The sequence below is a fragment of the Saccopteryx bilineata genome, chromosome 12, assembly GCF_036850765.1.
Source record: "Saccopteryx bilineata isolate mSacBil1 chromosome 12, mSacBil1_pri_phased_curated, whole genome shotgun sequence".
NCBI classification, from domain to species: Eukaryota; Metazoa; Chordata; class Mammalia; order Chiroptera; family Emballonuridae; genus Saccopteryx; species Saccopteryx bilineata.
The window spans coordinates 12,862,877-12,879,667 of record NC_089501.1 but is presented as its reverse complement, the minus strand read 5'-3'; the positions used below and the strand labels follow the sequence as shown (position 1 = coordinate 12,879,667).

General features: G+C 43.5%; 1 protein-coding gene across 2 annotated transcripts in view; it reads right to left on the bottom strand.

Annotated features, from left to right (window-relative positions):
- Positions 1–14,567, bottom strand: part of NT5DC1 (5'-nucleotidase domain containing 1) — a 158,645-nt gene extending 144,078 nt beyond the window's left edge. For both annotated transcript variants that reach the window (XM_066247960.1, XM_066247961.1), the window contains exons 1-4: positions 14,380–14,567; positions 7,581–7,672; positions 6,085–6,156; positions 3,822–3,928 (exon numbers count right to left, since the gene is read on the bottom strand). In XM_066247960.1, coding sequence (XP_066104057.1) covers positions 3,822–3,928; positions 6,085–6,156; positions 7,581–7,672; positions 14,380–14,472 — 364 coding nt within the window. In that variant the 5' untranslated portion in view covers positions 14,473–14,567. The remainder of the gene's footprint in view (positions 1–3,821; positions 3,929–6,084; positions 6,157–7,580; positions 7,673–14,379) is intronic.
- Between the last annotated feature and the right edge of the window lie 2,224 nt (positions 14,568–16,791).

The window sequence follows — 16,791 nt, the reverse complement described above, 5'->3', positions numbered from 1 at the left end:
CCCCTCTCCTTCCTCTCTGTCTCTCTCTTCCCCTCCTGCAGCCGAGGCTCCACTGGAGCAAAGTTTGCCCGGGCGCTGAGGATGGCTCTGTGGCCTCTGCCTCAGGCGCTAGAATGGCTCTGATTGTGGCAGACAACGCCCCAGAGAGGCAGAGCATCGCCCCCTGGTGGGCATGCCAGGTGGATCCTGGTCAGGCGCATGCGGGAGTCTGTCTGACTGCCTCCCCGTTTCCAACTTAAAAAAAATACAAAAAAAAAAAAAAAAAAAAGAATTTATAAAAATAAGTCAAAGTTCTTCTTCTGTTAATTCATAAATCAGCTGGGTTGGTTTGCGTTCTTTTCGGTTAAAAATATTTTGGTTGGCATGCTCTTGTTTTTAACTATTTCAGAGCTGAAATTGTTGGCAGGGGGTGGGGAACATCTCAGACTATTATTCATTCATAAGAAAGATTAGGAATGGCTTTGCCAGAAGTCTGGAGGAAAAGGAAGATCATAGCCCACGTACATTTCTGCCTACGCTCTGCTACTCTGTACCACACCGTACTCCAGGGCCCCCCTGACGCAAGACAGCGGGCACAGTTCATTAACCTGTATGTTATCTTACCTCTTGCCTTTGACATGAGAGTGACCTGCCTGATCCTAAGCACTGTAGAACATATCCATAAACCTACATATCCTCAGAGTATCATTATACCCTTGTTTTTCTCCGTCTCTTTCTCTCCCTTTGTAGGCATTAATAGATGGAATTCAGTTTAAGGGTTGAATATTAATGAGTCTTGATTGAGATCTAATAAAATAACTCAGGGGTTTAATGAGAAGGGCTCATTGACTCCCACCCACGAGGCAAGGAGCTGACGTCATTCAACTGTCAAACACGGGCTGACCATTGTGTGGACACAGTGAGGCTTATTCAGCCTTGACCTTTTAACCAGGCCAGGCTTCTGTCAATGCTTCTCCTAACACCAAAACTCTGACACTGTACAGCATGGAGGCGTAGACCTTCCACCTGCTAATAGAACAGATGGCTCACTGGCAATGACGTGGTTGGTGAGCTCAGTTCAATAAAACTAGCCTCTGAATCAAGACCAAGTCCCTTAATCATTAAGCTCTGCACATAAAAAAACTGTTCCCCCCAAATATACTGTCAACACTACCCCTTTTGTAAACTACACACTCTTAGTGATAATGGAACAAAGGCACATGAATGAATCCACCGAGGAGAAGAAAACAATTTATGTTAGCGTAAGTTCACTTCTCCTGCAGGTGAGTGATATTATCTCCATTTGAAAACAAAACAAGCGATGCTAAGAGTGGCTTAGTAATTGACCAGATCTCTTTATCCAGCAAGTAACAGAGTCAATATAATACAGGTTGTGATTTGCACTATACCAAACAGTTTCCACATAATCTATCAGTTTGGGGGAGAAAAGCTCAAAAGAGCCTGACCAGGCAGTGGCACAGTGGATAGAGCGTCAGAATGGGATGCCGAGGACCCAGGTTTGAGACCCCGAGGTCGCCAGCTTGAGCCCAGGCTCATCTGGTTTGAGCAAAAGCTCACCAGCCTGGACCCAAGGTCGCTGGCTTGAGCAAGGGGTTACTCGGTCTGCTGAAGGCCAATGGTTAAGGCACATATGAGAAAGCAATCAATGAACAACTAAAAGTGCCACAATGAGAAACTGATAATTGATGTTTCTCATCTCTCTCCATTCCTGTCTGTCTGTCCGTCCCTATCTATCTCTCTGTCTCTGTAAAAAAAAGCTCAAAAGAACTTGCCCTCCAGTAATCAGCTGGTAAGGAAAACCATACTTATGCCAAGTCAACATCCTGAAAGGGATTATAAAATAAACTGTCATAAACATTATTGCTTGAACTGTCCTAACTGTACTGGTAGGAAATGAATTTCACAACTCTCTACTTAACTCAGAAGATACATACATTCAGTGCACAAGAAAATAGCATGCAAAGAATCAACTGGAATTTCTGAAAATAAAATCCCTATTTGGCCATATTAATCATCATTTTAAACCTGCATACCCTTAGAGTACCTGTACTTCTAGGAGTTCACCCTGGGATATATCTATAAAAGTGAACAATGTACGGATATAAAGATGTCAGTCATTGCAGGCTTGTTTGTAATGGCCAAACAGCAGGCCCAATGTACATGTCCACCATGAGCAGACTGGCGAAATAAATCTCAGCATAGGCACTGGGCAGCAGGGCATGCCAGCGCTGAGAAGAATGAGGTCCTCCAGTGCACGCTAACCTGACAGGATCACCAAGATGTAACTTACAAAGAGCAAAGGACAGAAAATGGATGATTCCTTTAGCATACTTTTAAAAAATAAGTTTGGGAAAAGGGAATTTTCGGGGGTAGGGGCTAGATATAATCACTCTTCATTTTACTCCTTTCTATAATATTTACATTTCCTAGCCATATGCTCACTTTTCTTTTAAATGAAAACCAAGTTTAACTGGGTTGTAGAATCACAGGCCGTTTATTTTCTTCTTTTATACATCGCTACATTAAAGAGCAAGCATCGTATTTTAAAGGCACTAGCTTCTTACAATTTGCAGAAACAACAGGCCCCTGTTATGTCACTGCTTGACCACTGGGTACTTGGAATGGAAACAGTTCCCTCACCAACCCAACTAAGCGTTGAGAACCCCAAGGCCACCCTCAGAGACTCCTGGATAAACTCAGCTCCAGAGAGAAGCTGCTGGTTCCCACTGGAGAGTGGGTGGAGCAGTGAGTAAACAGCTGGCTCAGATAGGGTGAATGCTCTTTTTGCAGACGGGAAAAACTTTATTTTTTTAAATACTCTGTTTCTGAATGGATGTCAAAAACTTAGCTGTGTGCCTCGCTCTTCTGGGTTATTTACAACTGCCTATGTCTGGAGATACAACAGTTCTTTATCCTCACTTGAGTAAAGGCTATCTGTCCATTTAACTTCCGCTAGTTATTCTGAGCTGAGATGTGTCGAAAGCATTCTATACCTAACCCCAAAGTGAAGTCTCAGTGTTTCCTATCAACTTCCTTTATCAAGAGCACTCCAATTTCCTGCCATTTTCATCACTTTACAAAAACAAAACTCTCAAAGACAGCAAATGTAACAAATAAAGGAAACACAACCATGACAAGGACTAACTCGACTACTGTCAAGTTATTACAGTTTCTAAAGGAGAACAGATATATATCAAAACTGTAGTGTGGGAGAAAAAAGGCAAAAAAATTTTAGAAAAGACAAAAAACTAACAATTATGACTTTTAGTAAGGTCTGTTTATAACCGTTTAAAATTATTCCCTACTACTCGATGCACATCTGTGTCTGTAAATAATTTCTGAAAAATGTTCTCATTTGTGCCTATGGTGAAGCTCTTTAAAGACTAGAAAAAAATAAGTAAAATTATTTAAAAGAAAATAAAGAAAAAGAAAAAATGAAAAGATATAGAACTGGCAGGAGAAAAATTCTAGAAAACAAGAGATGGGGGTAATATGAATGTAGGAAGAAACGGGATGGAAAAGTAAAAGTAAATATTATTCCCGTAACAAACTGATAAAAACACAGAAGACTAAGGAACACATTATTCAAAGAACTAGTCTTTTTCCTCAAGAACAAGTGCTGGACGGGAGTAGCAACAAAACCTTACCTAAAACAGAATCAAGGGCCAAAGAGAAATCAGACACATGTAGAAGAAAAACACATCCTCTTCCTATAAATTAACATACCCAGCAGAACGTTAAAAAGGCCTTCTTCATGTCCTTATGTAGCAGGCTCAGGGTCCAAAAAAAAGGGGGAGGGGATCTGCCTACGTAAGTCATACCTGACCGGCAAGCCATCCCAAGGTCGGACATGAAGTGCTTCCACTCCTTCCTGCCGTAGAGTTCAGCCAACTCCTCGGGAGCCATCATCTTTGTGCCGTGGCTTGCCCTGGGTTGAAAGATAAGGTACACTGCTCACCAATGGCTCCCTTGAATACCCCTTCCTTCAGCTTTGCTATTACAGATCCCCCACTTCAATTCATGAAAGTTTTCCTTGTTTCTGTTTTCAACTGGATGACCTCCCTATTCAGGAATCTATAAATGGTCTTTCTCTCAACGGCTCTAGCTCCTCCTCCACTTCATCCACCAACTAGCAAGTGATCAAGAACAGCTCACTCTGAGGTCCACATTGTGGTCACTGCTCTAGACCTAAAACATAGAAATTATAACCTATGATCTCTCTGGAAGAAATATGTGACCATCCTTTCCTAAGAAGTTGTCATGTAACTATGACAATAAGATTAACCTAACGGGCACAATTATCCACAGTGGGGGGGGGGGTGGATCTGCTCTGGGAACAGGAGAGAAGGAGCAGCAGGTAGGAGAGTTAGTCAGAATCTGAGCCACACCAGTTCTGCTGAGGAGGTGGGATGTGTCTTGCACCTCAGGGTGGCCAGATTGTGGGCACAGGAGACTGTGAAGATGGGCAAGCGACCTGCCCATTGAAGGATGCGACATAACTAAAAACATAATGGATGACAGTGAGATGAATGTGACAAAACTTAGAACAGCAAGACAAGGATGTAGCTCCTTTCCATGCTCACAATATTGCTCTTGCATCCTGATTAAGGACTCTTAAGTTTATGGAGAAAGATGATATTTTAAGTAGTTTATTATAAAAAATGATAATGCTGGGGAGTGTCGTCATTCTTCTCTTGGTTATACTGTGGTAGCTAGGCCACAGTATAAAATGAAAGGAGAAGGAAATGAAATAAAAATGGCAAATGGAGGAGTAATCACAAACAGCCTCCCTTTTATAAGTGGTTAATGTTTCTGAAAGTGGGATGTAGCGATGGAGGAACCCTGAGTGGGAAATATAGTATGATCAGACAAGGAAGCTACTATATTCAACAAAAGCAAGCAGGAAGGAGGTAAGCTAGTAAATTCAGGAGAAACTGCAGGTTAGTTAGAACTTGAATGGAGAGGGTCAGACCTTGTAGAAAGGGGGTTGGGAGAAGGGGAGACAGCATAACAATGAAATAAAGAAGCAAAATTGTGGAATGCTTTCCAGTCTAATCTGGGATTTAAAATAAACAAGTGCACTGTAATAATACGACTATAGAGTTAAAGGCCATGGTCAAAACTGCCCTGTGTGTATGTATGATATATACATATGTGTACGTACATACACTCTATCTCTTATTGCCCAGGGAAAAACATGCGCATGGTAACAAAATAATCAGACGTGAGGCCACACCAACAGCTGTAGCAGCTGTAGCTAGCTGCACATTAGGAGAAGGTCTGCGGGGAGAGCATGAGTTTGTTCTGTGCAAAGAGAACGAAGTATCAAAAAGGAGAGTACGTATCAGAAATAACCTGCTCTGAGTGTCCTGTCCTTGGACTCTTAGAATAAATAATCAATCACAGAGCTGCATGGTCAGGTTGACTTGCCTGAACTATCAGCACTGGGGGAAGAAACAGATGCTCACTCTGCGATGCTGTCTCTTAAGACTCAGAGCAGTAATAGCAGCTGCTTCTCGACTGCTTGCCCTGACAGGAGGGAAGGGAGTCAGCACTGAGTGCAGGAGAGACTGATGAAGATTCAAACTGTTTAAAAACCTTCCAAACGGAGCTGGGGCACAACAAGAATCCTGCATAACAGCGGCGAGTTTGGATAAAGGGAGGAAGAAAGAGAAGTGCGTGTAGACCACCAACCCCCATCCAACATCCAGTCTCACCTAGCTCAATAAAAAGAATTCCAACTTTAATTTCAGGTACCTACATACCCACCGAACACAACATAATTCCAAGGCTTTTTTGCAATAGGGGTGCTCAATGGCATGAAGCAAGTTATCAACATTCTACTGTATTTCCTGCAAATCTTTCTGATGAGCTAAACTGAAAGGAACTAGATGTTTAAATCTAATGCTTAAGATTTGTATTTAAATGGCTCAAACGATTCATACAAGTCCATGCAGTCACATAGTATCTGTCATCTGACTAAAACAGTAACCTAATTGAACCATATCTTAATGATAAAATGCTATAGAGTAATAAAGTGTCCTGAAAAGACTAAAGTTTGACTTCAGAACTAAATTTTATTACCTGAGGACTGTGCCGTTATCTGCAAGTTTAATAAAATTCCCATCTTCCAGATCCAATGCCAAACCCTTGCAACTAAAACAGAAATGTATGATTACCATCAGTTCATGTATTTACCTAACTCAGTAAATAATAATCTGTATTTTCAAAAAGTCATAATGCAATAAAGGCATTCTCCCACCCATGTGAATGATACATTAATCAAACAATTAAGGATATTCAAGAATTTTAAAATTCAACATCATTCACAGAGCAAGTATATAAAACTGTTATGTGAGCAAAGAAAGGATAGCATGTTTAGTTTCTATTTCTAAAATCCTTAGCTTTTAAAAGAGAAATACAAAACTCAAAGTGAACCAGAACTGAACATCATTGCATGTTTCTGTTAAAAAATATATATTTTCCATGAAATAAAACATGCATGCACGCACACGCACACTATACAAGTTAAGAAACTAGCCAGAGGCCTTTTTTATTCTTTAGAATTTGCCTCAGTTTAGGTCAAGGTTATAAAACTAGTTTTCCGGGTAAAGTATATCATTGAAAACAACTAAAAGAAAGTCAAATATTAAGTTTAGTTCTTTTTTCTTATCATAAACTTGTGGGTTTTGGGGAGAAAAATGGGTATAGATTCATTATTATAAATAATAAAAGCAAGAAGGTAAAATGGCCACCATATACCAAGAGAATTAAACAAAAATGACAGGGTACTTTAGAAGCATTATTTACCTTGGTCCACAGTAAAATTTTCACTCAGCAATTTCATACAGTAAAATGTTTCCCCTTCTTTCTTTTACAAAAGGAATAAATCAAAAAAGACTAACCAAACATCAGAGGAATGCATAATAGATGAACACTGCTGCTCTAGAATTATTTCTGCATGTATTTTTCATGTGTTTTAGGATTACTATTAATTTTCAAGAGAACAACTTAAAGTGGTTTAATAGGATTTTTGTTTGGTTTTGTTGCTTAAAACGAGGAAGGAGGACAAAGGAAGCCTTAGGAAGCCTTGGGAAGTTGAGAATCCTAACCCAGAGTTCGAACCCAGGAAGGGAATAAGCATTAAGTCCAGACAAAGAGGAACATCTATCCAAATGACAGAAAACCAAGTGTCCTAATTCAGATCCTTATTCAAGATTCCTTCTATAGTTGTGCATCTGATGGGCAATAAAACAAAAACTTTTCAATAGATGTAAATTTTAGAGATAGTTCTTGTAACTTCTGAAATTCTTAATAACAGCACACTTAACCATGTGAAAATATCCCAATCAGTCACATAGCCTCTTAGCTTGTTTTAACATTTAATTAACCAAGTCTAAACTTAAAGTAGGAAGGACGTTAACTCATTAAACATAAAATTTTTGGTAGAGAAGGCATTTTGTCCTTTCACTCAATCTCACATTTCATTTTCTGCCTCCAGAGAAGAGGAAGCACTAAAATTTTATCAGCAACAATTAAAAATTAGAAGGAATGTGCAAACCTTAAAAACAAGAACCTACCAGAAATCCCAATCATCTGGACGGACGGTAAGCAATTCCTTGTCATATCCTTTCTCCTTGACCAGGAACTGAGCAAAGCTACTATAAATGAGCTGTAGATAAGAGGGAAAAAAAATGGTTAAATATAAAATTCAGTATTCATTCTTACTTTCACACACCTGAAGACCTAATGAAATCGTTCATGGGGCAGGTGGGGGAGAAATATCTGCAATTATAAAGCTCTTCAGTTTAATCTCCTTCCCAAGCAATGTAACCACCCCTGCGAGCTCCAAGTTCCTATAGTGTCCTCTTTTTATACTCTAAAATTATATCATTAGTATGCAATTATACAACCAAGAATTATTTATCTAACTCCCAAATTCTAATGGGTTGGAGATCATGAAAACCTGGCAAAACTTTGTAAACTTACTTAACACGTGACCACAATGATAAACATATTGGCCACTTATATATTCACTACATCTAGCCTTGGTCCGATCTTGCTAGAAAGGCCCCATCTCAGGTGATCAAGTTCATTCACCTATCCGGGCCCACAAAATGGAGACAGCTCCAGGGGTCCAGCCCACATCACAAATCTAAAGCTAAGTCAGCCTGCACTTACAGGGAATAGCCGTCAAGGAAATCTAGTATACACCAGTCACAGTCCTCCTGTTCAGGTTTACCTTACCTTACAGTAAGAGACAGGAACCTTCCAGCCTTATATGGAAATCCCTGGCCTCCTAGCCATTTATGTTCTGTGTCAGGACTGCCTCTTCTAATGCTCTCTCTGTGCAAAACCCTTCTGGGGGAAGGGCCCACTGCCAGTGAGGCACTATACTCCCCTGGTGCTTGGGCTGTTTTCCCTTGGCTATAGGACATCCAACTGGTTATTTTTTTTATTCTTTTAATATTTTTTTATTTATTCATTTTAGAGAGTAGAGAAAGAGGGAGAGAAAGAGAAGGGGGGAGGAGCAGGAAGCATCAACTCCCATATGTGCCTTGACCAGGCAAACCCAGGGCTTTGAACCGGTGACCTCAGCATTTCGAGGTTGACACTTTATCCACTGTGCCACCACAGGTCAGGCTCCAACTAGTTATTTGTTTCAGTTGTTGTCATTGGACACAAAGGAGTCTCAAAGAGAAATACACATGGCACCCGGCAGGTGATCCTAAGGAGAAATCATGCAGCCTCCGTCAGGTACAGGACATATCTCTTATTTTTCCACCATAAGAAAAACTAAGGAAAAAGGACAATGGAAGCCTCTGGAAGCAAGCACAAAGATAAATGCTATGCTGGTTGTTGACAAACCTGATTTTTTTTGAGAGAGAAAGAAAAAGAGAGAGAGAGAGAGAGAGAGGAGAAACATCAACTCATGGTTGCATCACTTTAGTTGTTCATTGATTGCTTCTCATACATGCCTTGACCTGGGGACTCCAGCTAAGCCAGTGACCCCTTACAGAAGCCAGTGACCTTGGGCTCAAGCCAGCAACAATGGGATCATGTCAATGACCCTGTGCTCAATCCGGCGACCTCGGGGTTTCAAACCTGAGACCTCAAGTGTCCCAGGTCAACGGTCTATCCACTGCACCACCACCAGTCAGGCCAGATCTTCTGATTTCTCAACAACTACAAAATCTCAGCTTTTTGAGTGAAATACCTGTTTTGCTTTTTCAAAGAGCTGGCTCAATATTTAAAGACCTGTGTATATCAAACAAAACTTAGGCAAAAGGTGGATGACGGTCTACATCAGCCTTTCCCCGTTCTTCTTCAGAGAGTGTTCTTAGGCCAGCATCACATGCACTCGAACCTGAGGCAGAACCATGGCCTGGGGTCAGACTCAGCAGGGTCTAGGAAGGCACAGCAAGCAACCTGACCCTTCTTCTATAGCTGTTAACCAAGACAGGTTTAAATATCACAGGACGGTACTGGGGGAAGCAGGTAAGGACACAGCGCAAGAAGTGGGAGATGGCCTCTTGCAAATGGTGATGTTTACACTGACACCTTCAGGAGGAACACTTAGCTGGTGAATTAAGAGGGGAGGGGACAGGTCCAGGGGGTACATGATGGAAGCTGGAGGCTAGGGTATGAGTGTCAGGAAATGAGTGTGGAGAAAGCAAAGGCTTCTTGTCAAATAGAACTGTTTTGTGTCATACAGCTGACGAAAGTCACTATCAATGCATTCCCATGAAATGCAATGTGACCTTGATTCAGGCCCATTGTAAACAGACGGACGCACATTACATCAATACTATGTATCAAGGGGTGATGGTTCTCAAAACCACCCAGAAATCCCAGGCCCTACAGGACAGTGTGGGGCCCAGATGGGGCTGCTACAGCATTCCTGAAGCTCAGAGATGAGTGAACACTCCTGATTTGTTATATAGATTTTTATTCAATCATTTTTAAAAAATCAATCAAAACATACTGAGTCATTCTGAAATACGGCATATTAGGAACAATAAAAACACGCACGCACACATTGCTTCTCAGTCTTTTGGCTAAGATCAAGTGTAAAAACACGCACACATGAGCCTCCCTGCAAGAAACCAGTGCCATGGGATTAACAGATGTAGAGCTTAGAGCTGTGCCTGGCATACAAGTAAGTTCAATTTAAGTGTTGCTATTATTATCAGTCATGCGCTGGTTTTAAAAAACGGCCTGAGTTGTAGCATTTGTCCATTTTCACCGTATAAACACTCCCACCTTGGCCAGTTTCAAGCTACCAACGGTTACTGCACACTACTAGACTTGCCTCTGGTTAAGGCACTTTCTATGGTTTCGGACTGAGGAAAGAGCAAGCCTCCCTCCTCCTTTGAGAGGAGAGAAACCAGAAGAATACAAGGGAAAGAAGCCAGCAGGGATAACTGAGTCAGCCAGTTATAAATTAATTACATCCCATAGTTCTCTAAATGGTTGCTTAGAGCTGCTTGCCACACAGAGGAAGAAAAGCAGGATCTGTATGTAGCTGCAACCAGGGATCCGGAAACCCCTTCCCCCTTGCTGACCCCACTGAAACTCCCCTTCCCCTCTCCCTGCGTTCTGGGGAACCTTAAACAAATGAATCACATGCCCATTGCTTGGATACTGTAAAGGTATATAACCTGTAAGAAAATCTAAATTGGGGAGCTCGTTCTTTGGTGCTGCTATCCCCACGTGCTCCACCAGCTACAAATAAATTCTCTTTCCTTTATTAATTGAGTTGTCTGAGTGTGTCCTCCGTCAGTGTACCTTCCTGCGACAGGACAACTGGAGTTTCTCACCCCCTTGGCAATACCCATAAAGACACGGACCTATGATTCCAATGGGCTCAGGTTCCTTCCCGAGACAAAGAAGCCCTTTCTAGTAGGGCTGCCAACAGGGCCCCACAGCTGCGTTCCCTCCCGGAGGAGGCATTTCTGTAACAGGAGAGAATGGGGTCAATGTGCAAGGAGAAGCAGAGAACAGTGGTGCTGCCGAGAACGCAGGGGACTCTGTGCCTCAGAAACCCCTTCTAGTCCCAGGGCCTCGGCTCTTGAGCTTTCTCTTAGATGAAGCTGAGTCTCCCGAGAAGCCTCCACTCCACGGCACAGGTCCTGGACCAGCCCCCTCCCTCAGCCCGGCTCGGCCGCCACTGCCTGCCTCCGTCTCACCTGACTGACGATAATGCAGCTCCACAGGGATTGCAAACCGGTGCCCGACAGGCCACATGCAGAGCAGATTATGTCTGGTTCCTAACTCACGTTGCCAGATAAAATATAAAACACCTAGCTAAATTTGATCTTCAGATAAACAACAAATAGTTTCTTAATATAAGCATATCCCATGGGATTTGGGGTACATATGTATACTAACAATGATTTTGTTATTTGAAATTCAAATTTAACTGGGTATCCTGTATGTTTGATTGCCAACATACTGTTTGAAGATGAGCTAACACTTAAAAATTGAGAGACTTCTCATACATGTTTAGATTTCTAACTTTCTTAAAGGAATAAATCTGGGAAGACTGAGCCTCCACTCGCAGCAAAAGCACAGAGCCGAGCAGGGCTGCACCTTCAGCAGTGCACGCACCCCCCTCCCCTGGCTGCTACAGGCTCCCCTCTCCCATTCAGGTCAACTGCCTGGCTCCATACACTTCTGAGTCTGCAACCCCAGGAGAACACAGGTGTCATCACTTCTAAGAAGCCTTTCCTTTCCGGAGCCCCCAAGCGAGGTGACACACCTGGTTCCATATTTGCACAACACTCTGCACTTCCTAAATGCTTAAGAGACTGAAAAGAGAGGCACTCCGAGAGTTCCCTGATGCAGCCGCCACGGACTTCTCCAGCATCCTCCCGTTACTCCAACCTTAGACTTGCCACCCAGCTCTAGGTCCTAGCCCTGGCTCTATTTCCTCTGCCTGAAGTGCTCTTCTTTGCCTCCTGCCTGGCCAACTCTAGTCCTGTGCTAAGACCCAGCTCAAGCATCACTCACTCGGGCCAGAATGCCCGTGCTGGGTGATCCTGGATAAGCCACTTGTCCTTTTGGGCCTTTCTTATTCCTCATCCCCAAATAGCTATTGTGATGATAGTAACATCTACTTCACAGGGCTATTATTGTAAGGATCAAGGCAGTTCATCGAAGCAGAATGCTTTTAGAATAGTGGAACTAAGTGGCATATTCAGTTTATTAAAATACTTACTATCTACTCAATGATTCCACAATTATTTATTGAACCCACTATCTGCCAGGCACACAGAACAAACAATAAACTGCCAGACACACCCACGTCAGAGTCATGGCTCCAGGCTCCAGGCTCTAGGGGATGATTAGAAGCAAACAGGAAAATTTAATACCGTGTCTAAGTGCTTTGAGAAATTAAGACTGTTATGGAAAACTGGAGGTGCGATGAGGGAGGAAGGGTAAATTTTAGGGGGCTGGGAAAGGCTTTGCAAAGGGAGTGCTATTTAAGATGAGACCCGACATATGAGAAGTTAGTGCAATGGAGGGAGGAGGGCCCTAGGCACAGGTAACAAAGAACCAGCAGCAAGGCAGCAAGGCCCAGACAGTGCTAACCTCATCACAGGGGTCTCAAACTAACCTTCCAGCAACTTAGCCCATTCCAAGGCCACTTGAAGGCCTGTGTGTTATCTCTGTATCCCCAAATCTACTATAGTATTAAGCACACTGCGAGTACTTAATAAAATATTTCTAAACCAAACAGGATCCAAAGCACACCAGGTTACCGTTTTCAATCTTTAAGCCTCACATACATGTGAGGTTTGTAGTAAAGAATCCCCCATCTTCAAGGATCTTATATTCTGAAACCTAATGCTCACATATGCATAAGTTTGGCTCTAACATGACAGTGGTTTTTAACAATTTCTTCCAAATGAAGGTGACTACAGAAGAAATGCAAAAACATGAACCAGGAGTGGATTTTAAAGGCACAGAGGAAAGAAAAATATGAGTCAAAGACCTAGAGGAGGCAGTAGCCAAAGGATCAAGAGGAAAATAAAAACCTTCTTAACTCTCAGTATAACTGAGCAAACACCTGTACAGTGGAAAAGCAGAGAAGTGCAACAGCAGAAACAATACACTTTTTTTTCAAGCATCTGTACATATTGCAGAACACCAGAGTGCTTCAGACACTTTTCTGACCTTTGGGTACCTGACCAGCCCATTAGGGCACTGACCTCACCATAATGAGGAACCTGGGGGATAGCTGCACCAATGCCCTAAAGCTCCAAAATGGTTTGGGTGGTAACCAAAAAGCAAACCCTTATTTGTGCAGACACTGCTAAGCATTATTCATCTTCAATTACCTAGCTGATCCTTGTAACAACTTCCTGAAGTAAATCCAATTATCTCCATTTTACAGATGGGGAAACTGAGACTAGACACAGATTAAATAACTTGCATAGTTACAGAACTAGTAACAGATGAGCTGGTGCCCTAGGCTGGGCAGACGGGCTGCAGAGTTCTCGCTTTGACCACTGTGCTCATTACTGGGTTTTTTTTTCTGTTTGGATGCGGAGATCTCTGACTGCCCCCCGCCCCCAAAAATACCCTTTAGATTTTTCACAGTGTTTTCTTGTGAAACCAAAGGAATGGGGTGGGGAGGTTAGAACAATTCATTTGAGGTTACAGGTGTGTAATCATACATACTCCACTTTCTCCTCCCTTCCAAAGTGCAGTGAGGACCCAAACTTTGCAAGCTGTTGTTAGGATTAAACTTAGTCAAGGTGCATGGAGCACGTAGTAGATGTGCAACGGTCATTTTCTTCTCTTGGTAAAAGACAAAATTAGGGCTAAGATATCCTAATGACTTTTCAGCAAGTGTTCCTTCCAGTACACTACACAATCTTTCCATGACTGCGGTGTTTAAAAACTGACAGGTGATTGCGAGGACACGCAAAAGGAAAAACGCTGCCATGGAAAATACAAGCCCTTAACCAGGTGGCGCGCTGCTGGTGCACAAAATGACTTTCAGGGAAGTTCCAAGGCCTGCGGGACGTAAAGGATACCCTAGTTCCTTTAGCCCCACCCATCCTCTGCCCTAGGAACCGTTTCACCAGCCCGATCTCGCATAATTTGTCCTTCCTTCTCCCCTTTTCTTCCGTAACCCTCTCTCAAACTGGACGACTGGCCAGGTCCAGTGAGTCCCCGGCCACCTCCCGGGATGGGACCGGAGGATGCACACTGCCGCCCCGCCCCACGGCGGGAGGCCGAGTTCCGCCCCAAGGCGCGGCGGCTGCAGGCCCCCGGCAGCGCTAGCCGCCGCCTAAGCCGGGCGGAAACTCAGCCCCTGCTGCTATGGAGGCTGCACTCCGTGCGTCCTGGACATCCCGCGCCACTCACCGGGGCGCTCTCGGGCAGGTTGTAGCGACACAAAGTGTGGTCCAGGTCGAAGCCCACCACGTCGCAGGCAGCCAGGGAGAAGTGCTGAGCCATGGCTGCGCGGGGAGCACCGGCGAGCGCCTGTGCGCGGAGAGTGCGCCGAGAACGCGCGGACGGGACGCTGCGGGACAGGACCCGGCAGGACGCGGCGGGGCGGGGCGGGGCGGGGCGGGGCTGCGTCCATCCCCGGACGCGGCGCGGCGGCCTTTCGCGCTTCCCGCTCCAGCGAGCACCGCCCAGGCGACGCTTCTCCCCGCCCCTCGCGCGCCTGGCCTTGCCTGCACAGAGCGGTGTGCTGGCTTTCGGCAGGTGTGATTCGCCGGACAGGCTCCTGTCCCCCGGGTTCCTCAAGGCGGGATGTGACCTGGCGCTCTGCCACTGCTGATGGAATTGAGGGCGCAGCTAAGCCCCTGTTGGCACATAGCCCTTGCCGCAAAATGAACCGGGGCTCCCCTTCGTTTCAGAGGCGCCAGGGAAGGAAGGAGTTTGTAAAATTAGCCCCGAGCCTGTAAGTGAGATTATGGAGACAGTTTTATCCACAAATGTTCCTCTGGTCATGTTGGCCTAGGATTGGGAAGATCTTTTTGCTCGCGAGATCTCTGACCATGGATTGAATCAAAAACTTTGCCATAGTAAATTCCTAAATATATTCCTAAATAGTGAACTGGGAGATGTTTTACATTTCACCCCCTGGAGTGGCATCGAAAATTAATAGAAATCATGAGGGACCATTTTGTAAAATGACACTGGTTAAGGAAACCCATATTGGTTTTGCTATTTGATTTTGTTGTAAAGTAGTGTAATCCGCGGGTTACATAGAGACACCAAGGCAGGTTACAGAAGAAATTTTGAGTTTATTAATTATCCAGCTAGCTACATGGGGCACAGTCCCAAAAAATGTAGGGCCTAATATAGAGCAGGGATAGTCAACCTTTTTATACCTACCACCCACTTTTGTACCTCTGTTAGTAGTAAATTTTTCTAACCGCCCACTGGTTCCACAGTAATGATGATTTATAAAGTAGGGAAGTAACTTTACTTTATAAAATTTATAAAGCAGAGTTACAGCAAGTTAAAACATATAATAATAATTACCAAGTACTTTATGTCGGATTTTTGCTGTTTGGCAGAACAAATCTTTATAAAACAACTTACTATAGTTAAATCTATCTTTTTATTTATACTTTGATTGCTCCGCTACTGCCCACCATGAAAGCTGAAACGCCCACTAGTGGGCAGTAGGGACCAGGTTGACTACCACCGGTCTAGAGGTATACGTTACTCTCATGACTTTAGGGTGAGTCTGAGTATAGGAATTCTTGATTAAGGTACATAAACATTGTTTTCTAAGGCTTTCAGATAACTTCTACCTTCTTTGCTCTGTGTGGCAACTGGTCCCAGGCACCCTTCAGAGAATTCTAGGAATCAGCTAAACTGTGACTAGATGACCCAGTTGTCCTTGTAAGCCAAGAAGCTCCTGCATTCTTCTCTTTCCAGTCTCTACAGAAAGGAGGGGTTAAGAAACCTGACCTTTCCTCTTTAAAATGGTATTGCTAATGCTAAGTTTTACAGTTCCTTGGCATCTGTAAAGCCAGTAGCCATGGCCACCATCAGAGCCGCCTGGCCCTTGTAGGTTTGCATTTGATTCGGACAGTAATGAAACAATGGAGCCAAGAACTGGTGGGCCATTAGCTTTAATTCTAGCTTGCACCCGGCGGGCAAGAAATACACACAGTGGGAAAACACTTGGGCTCCCAAAGCCACTGACTTATCCAAATTTTCTAGAATTAAAGGTTTCTACGTCACCAGCCTTATTCACCTCTGTTCCCCATTTTCTTCTTTCTGCACAAATTTTGCACAAACTGGCTTCTCCTTCAGCACTCGGCCATCTTGGCTGCTTCTCCTTTCCTCCATGTGGCCTTTCTCTGTTTTCCTCTCCTGCTCTCCTTTCTCTGCTTTCCTCTAGCATGGGCTTCTCTGCCCCATTTTATAGTGTAAAAATCAAAACCTTTAATCCAATATACAAACAAGGAATCTCTGATACAAAGCCATTCATCTGAGGTATAAATGGGATTCCTCATAAGACTGTTCCCCCACCCCACATCATGCAACAGTCAAGGGTGTGGGGAAAAGCTTAGTTTTGAAAAGATCTTAGTATTAAAGGGTAAGAAAGGCTTGGTCTTAAAACTAAGCCTTACGCTATAAGCGCCTTGCCAGCTTACAGCCTGTCTTCCACACCCAATGCAAACTATAAACATCATATTTACAACCTTATTTGTCTAACAACCTGGTCATCTACTTGCTGAATAACAACTGTTATATTTCTTGTTTCTCATGTACAGAAAGCCCTTGTACTGCAGAATGAGTCTATGA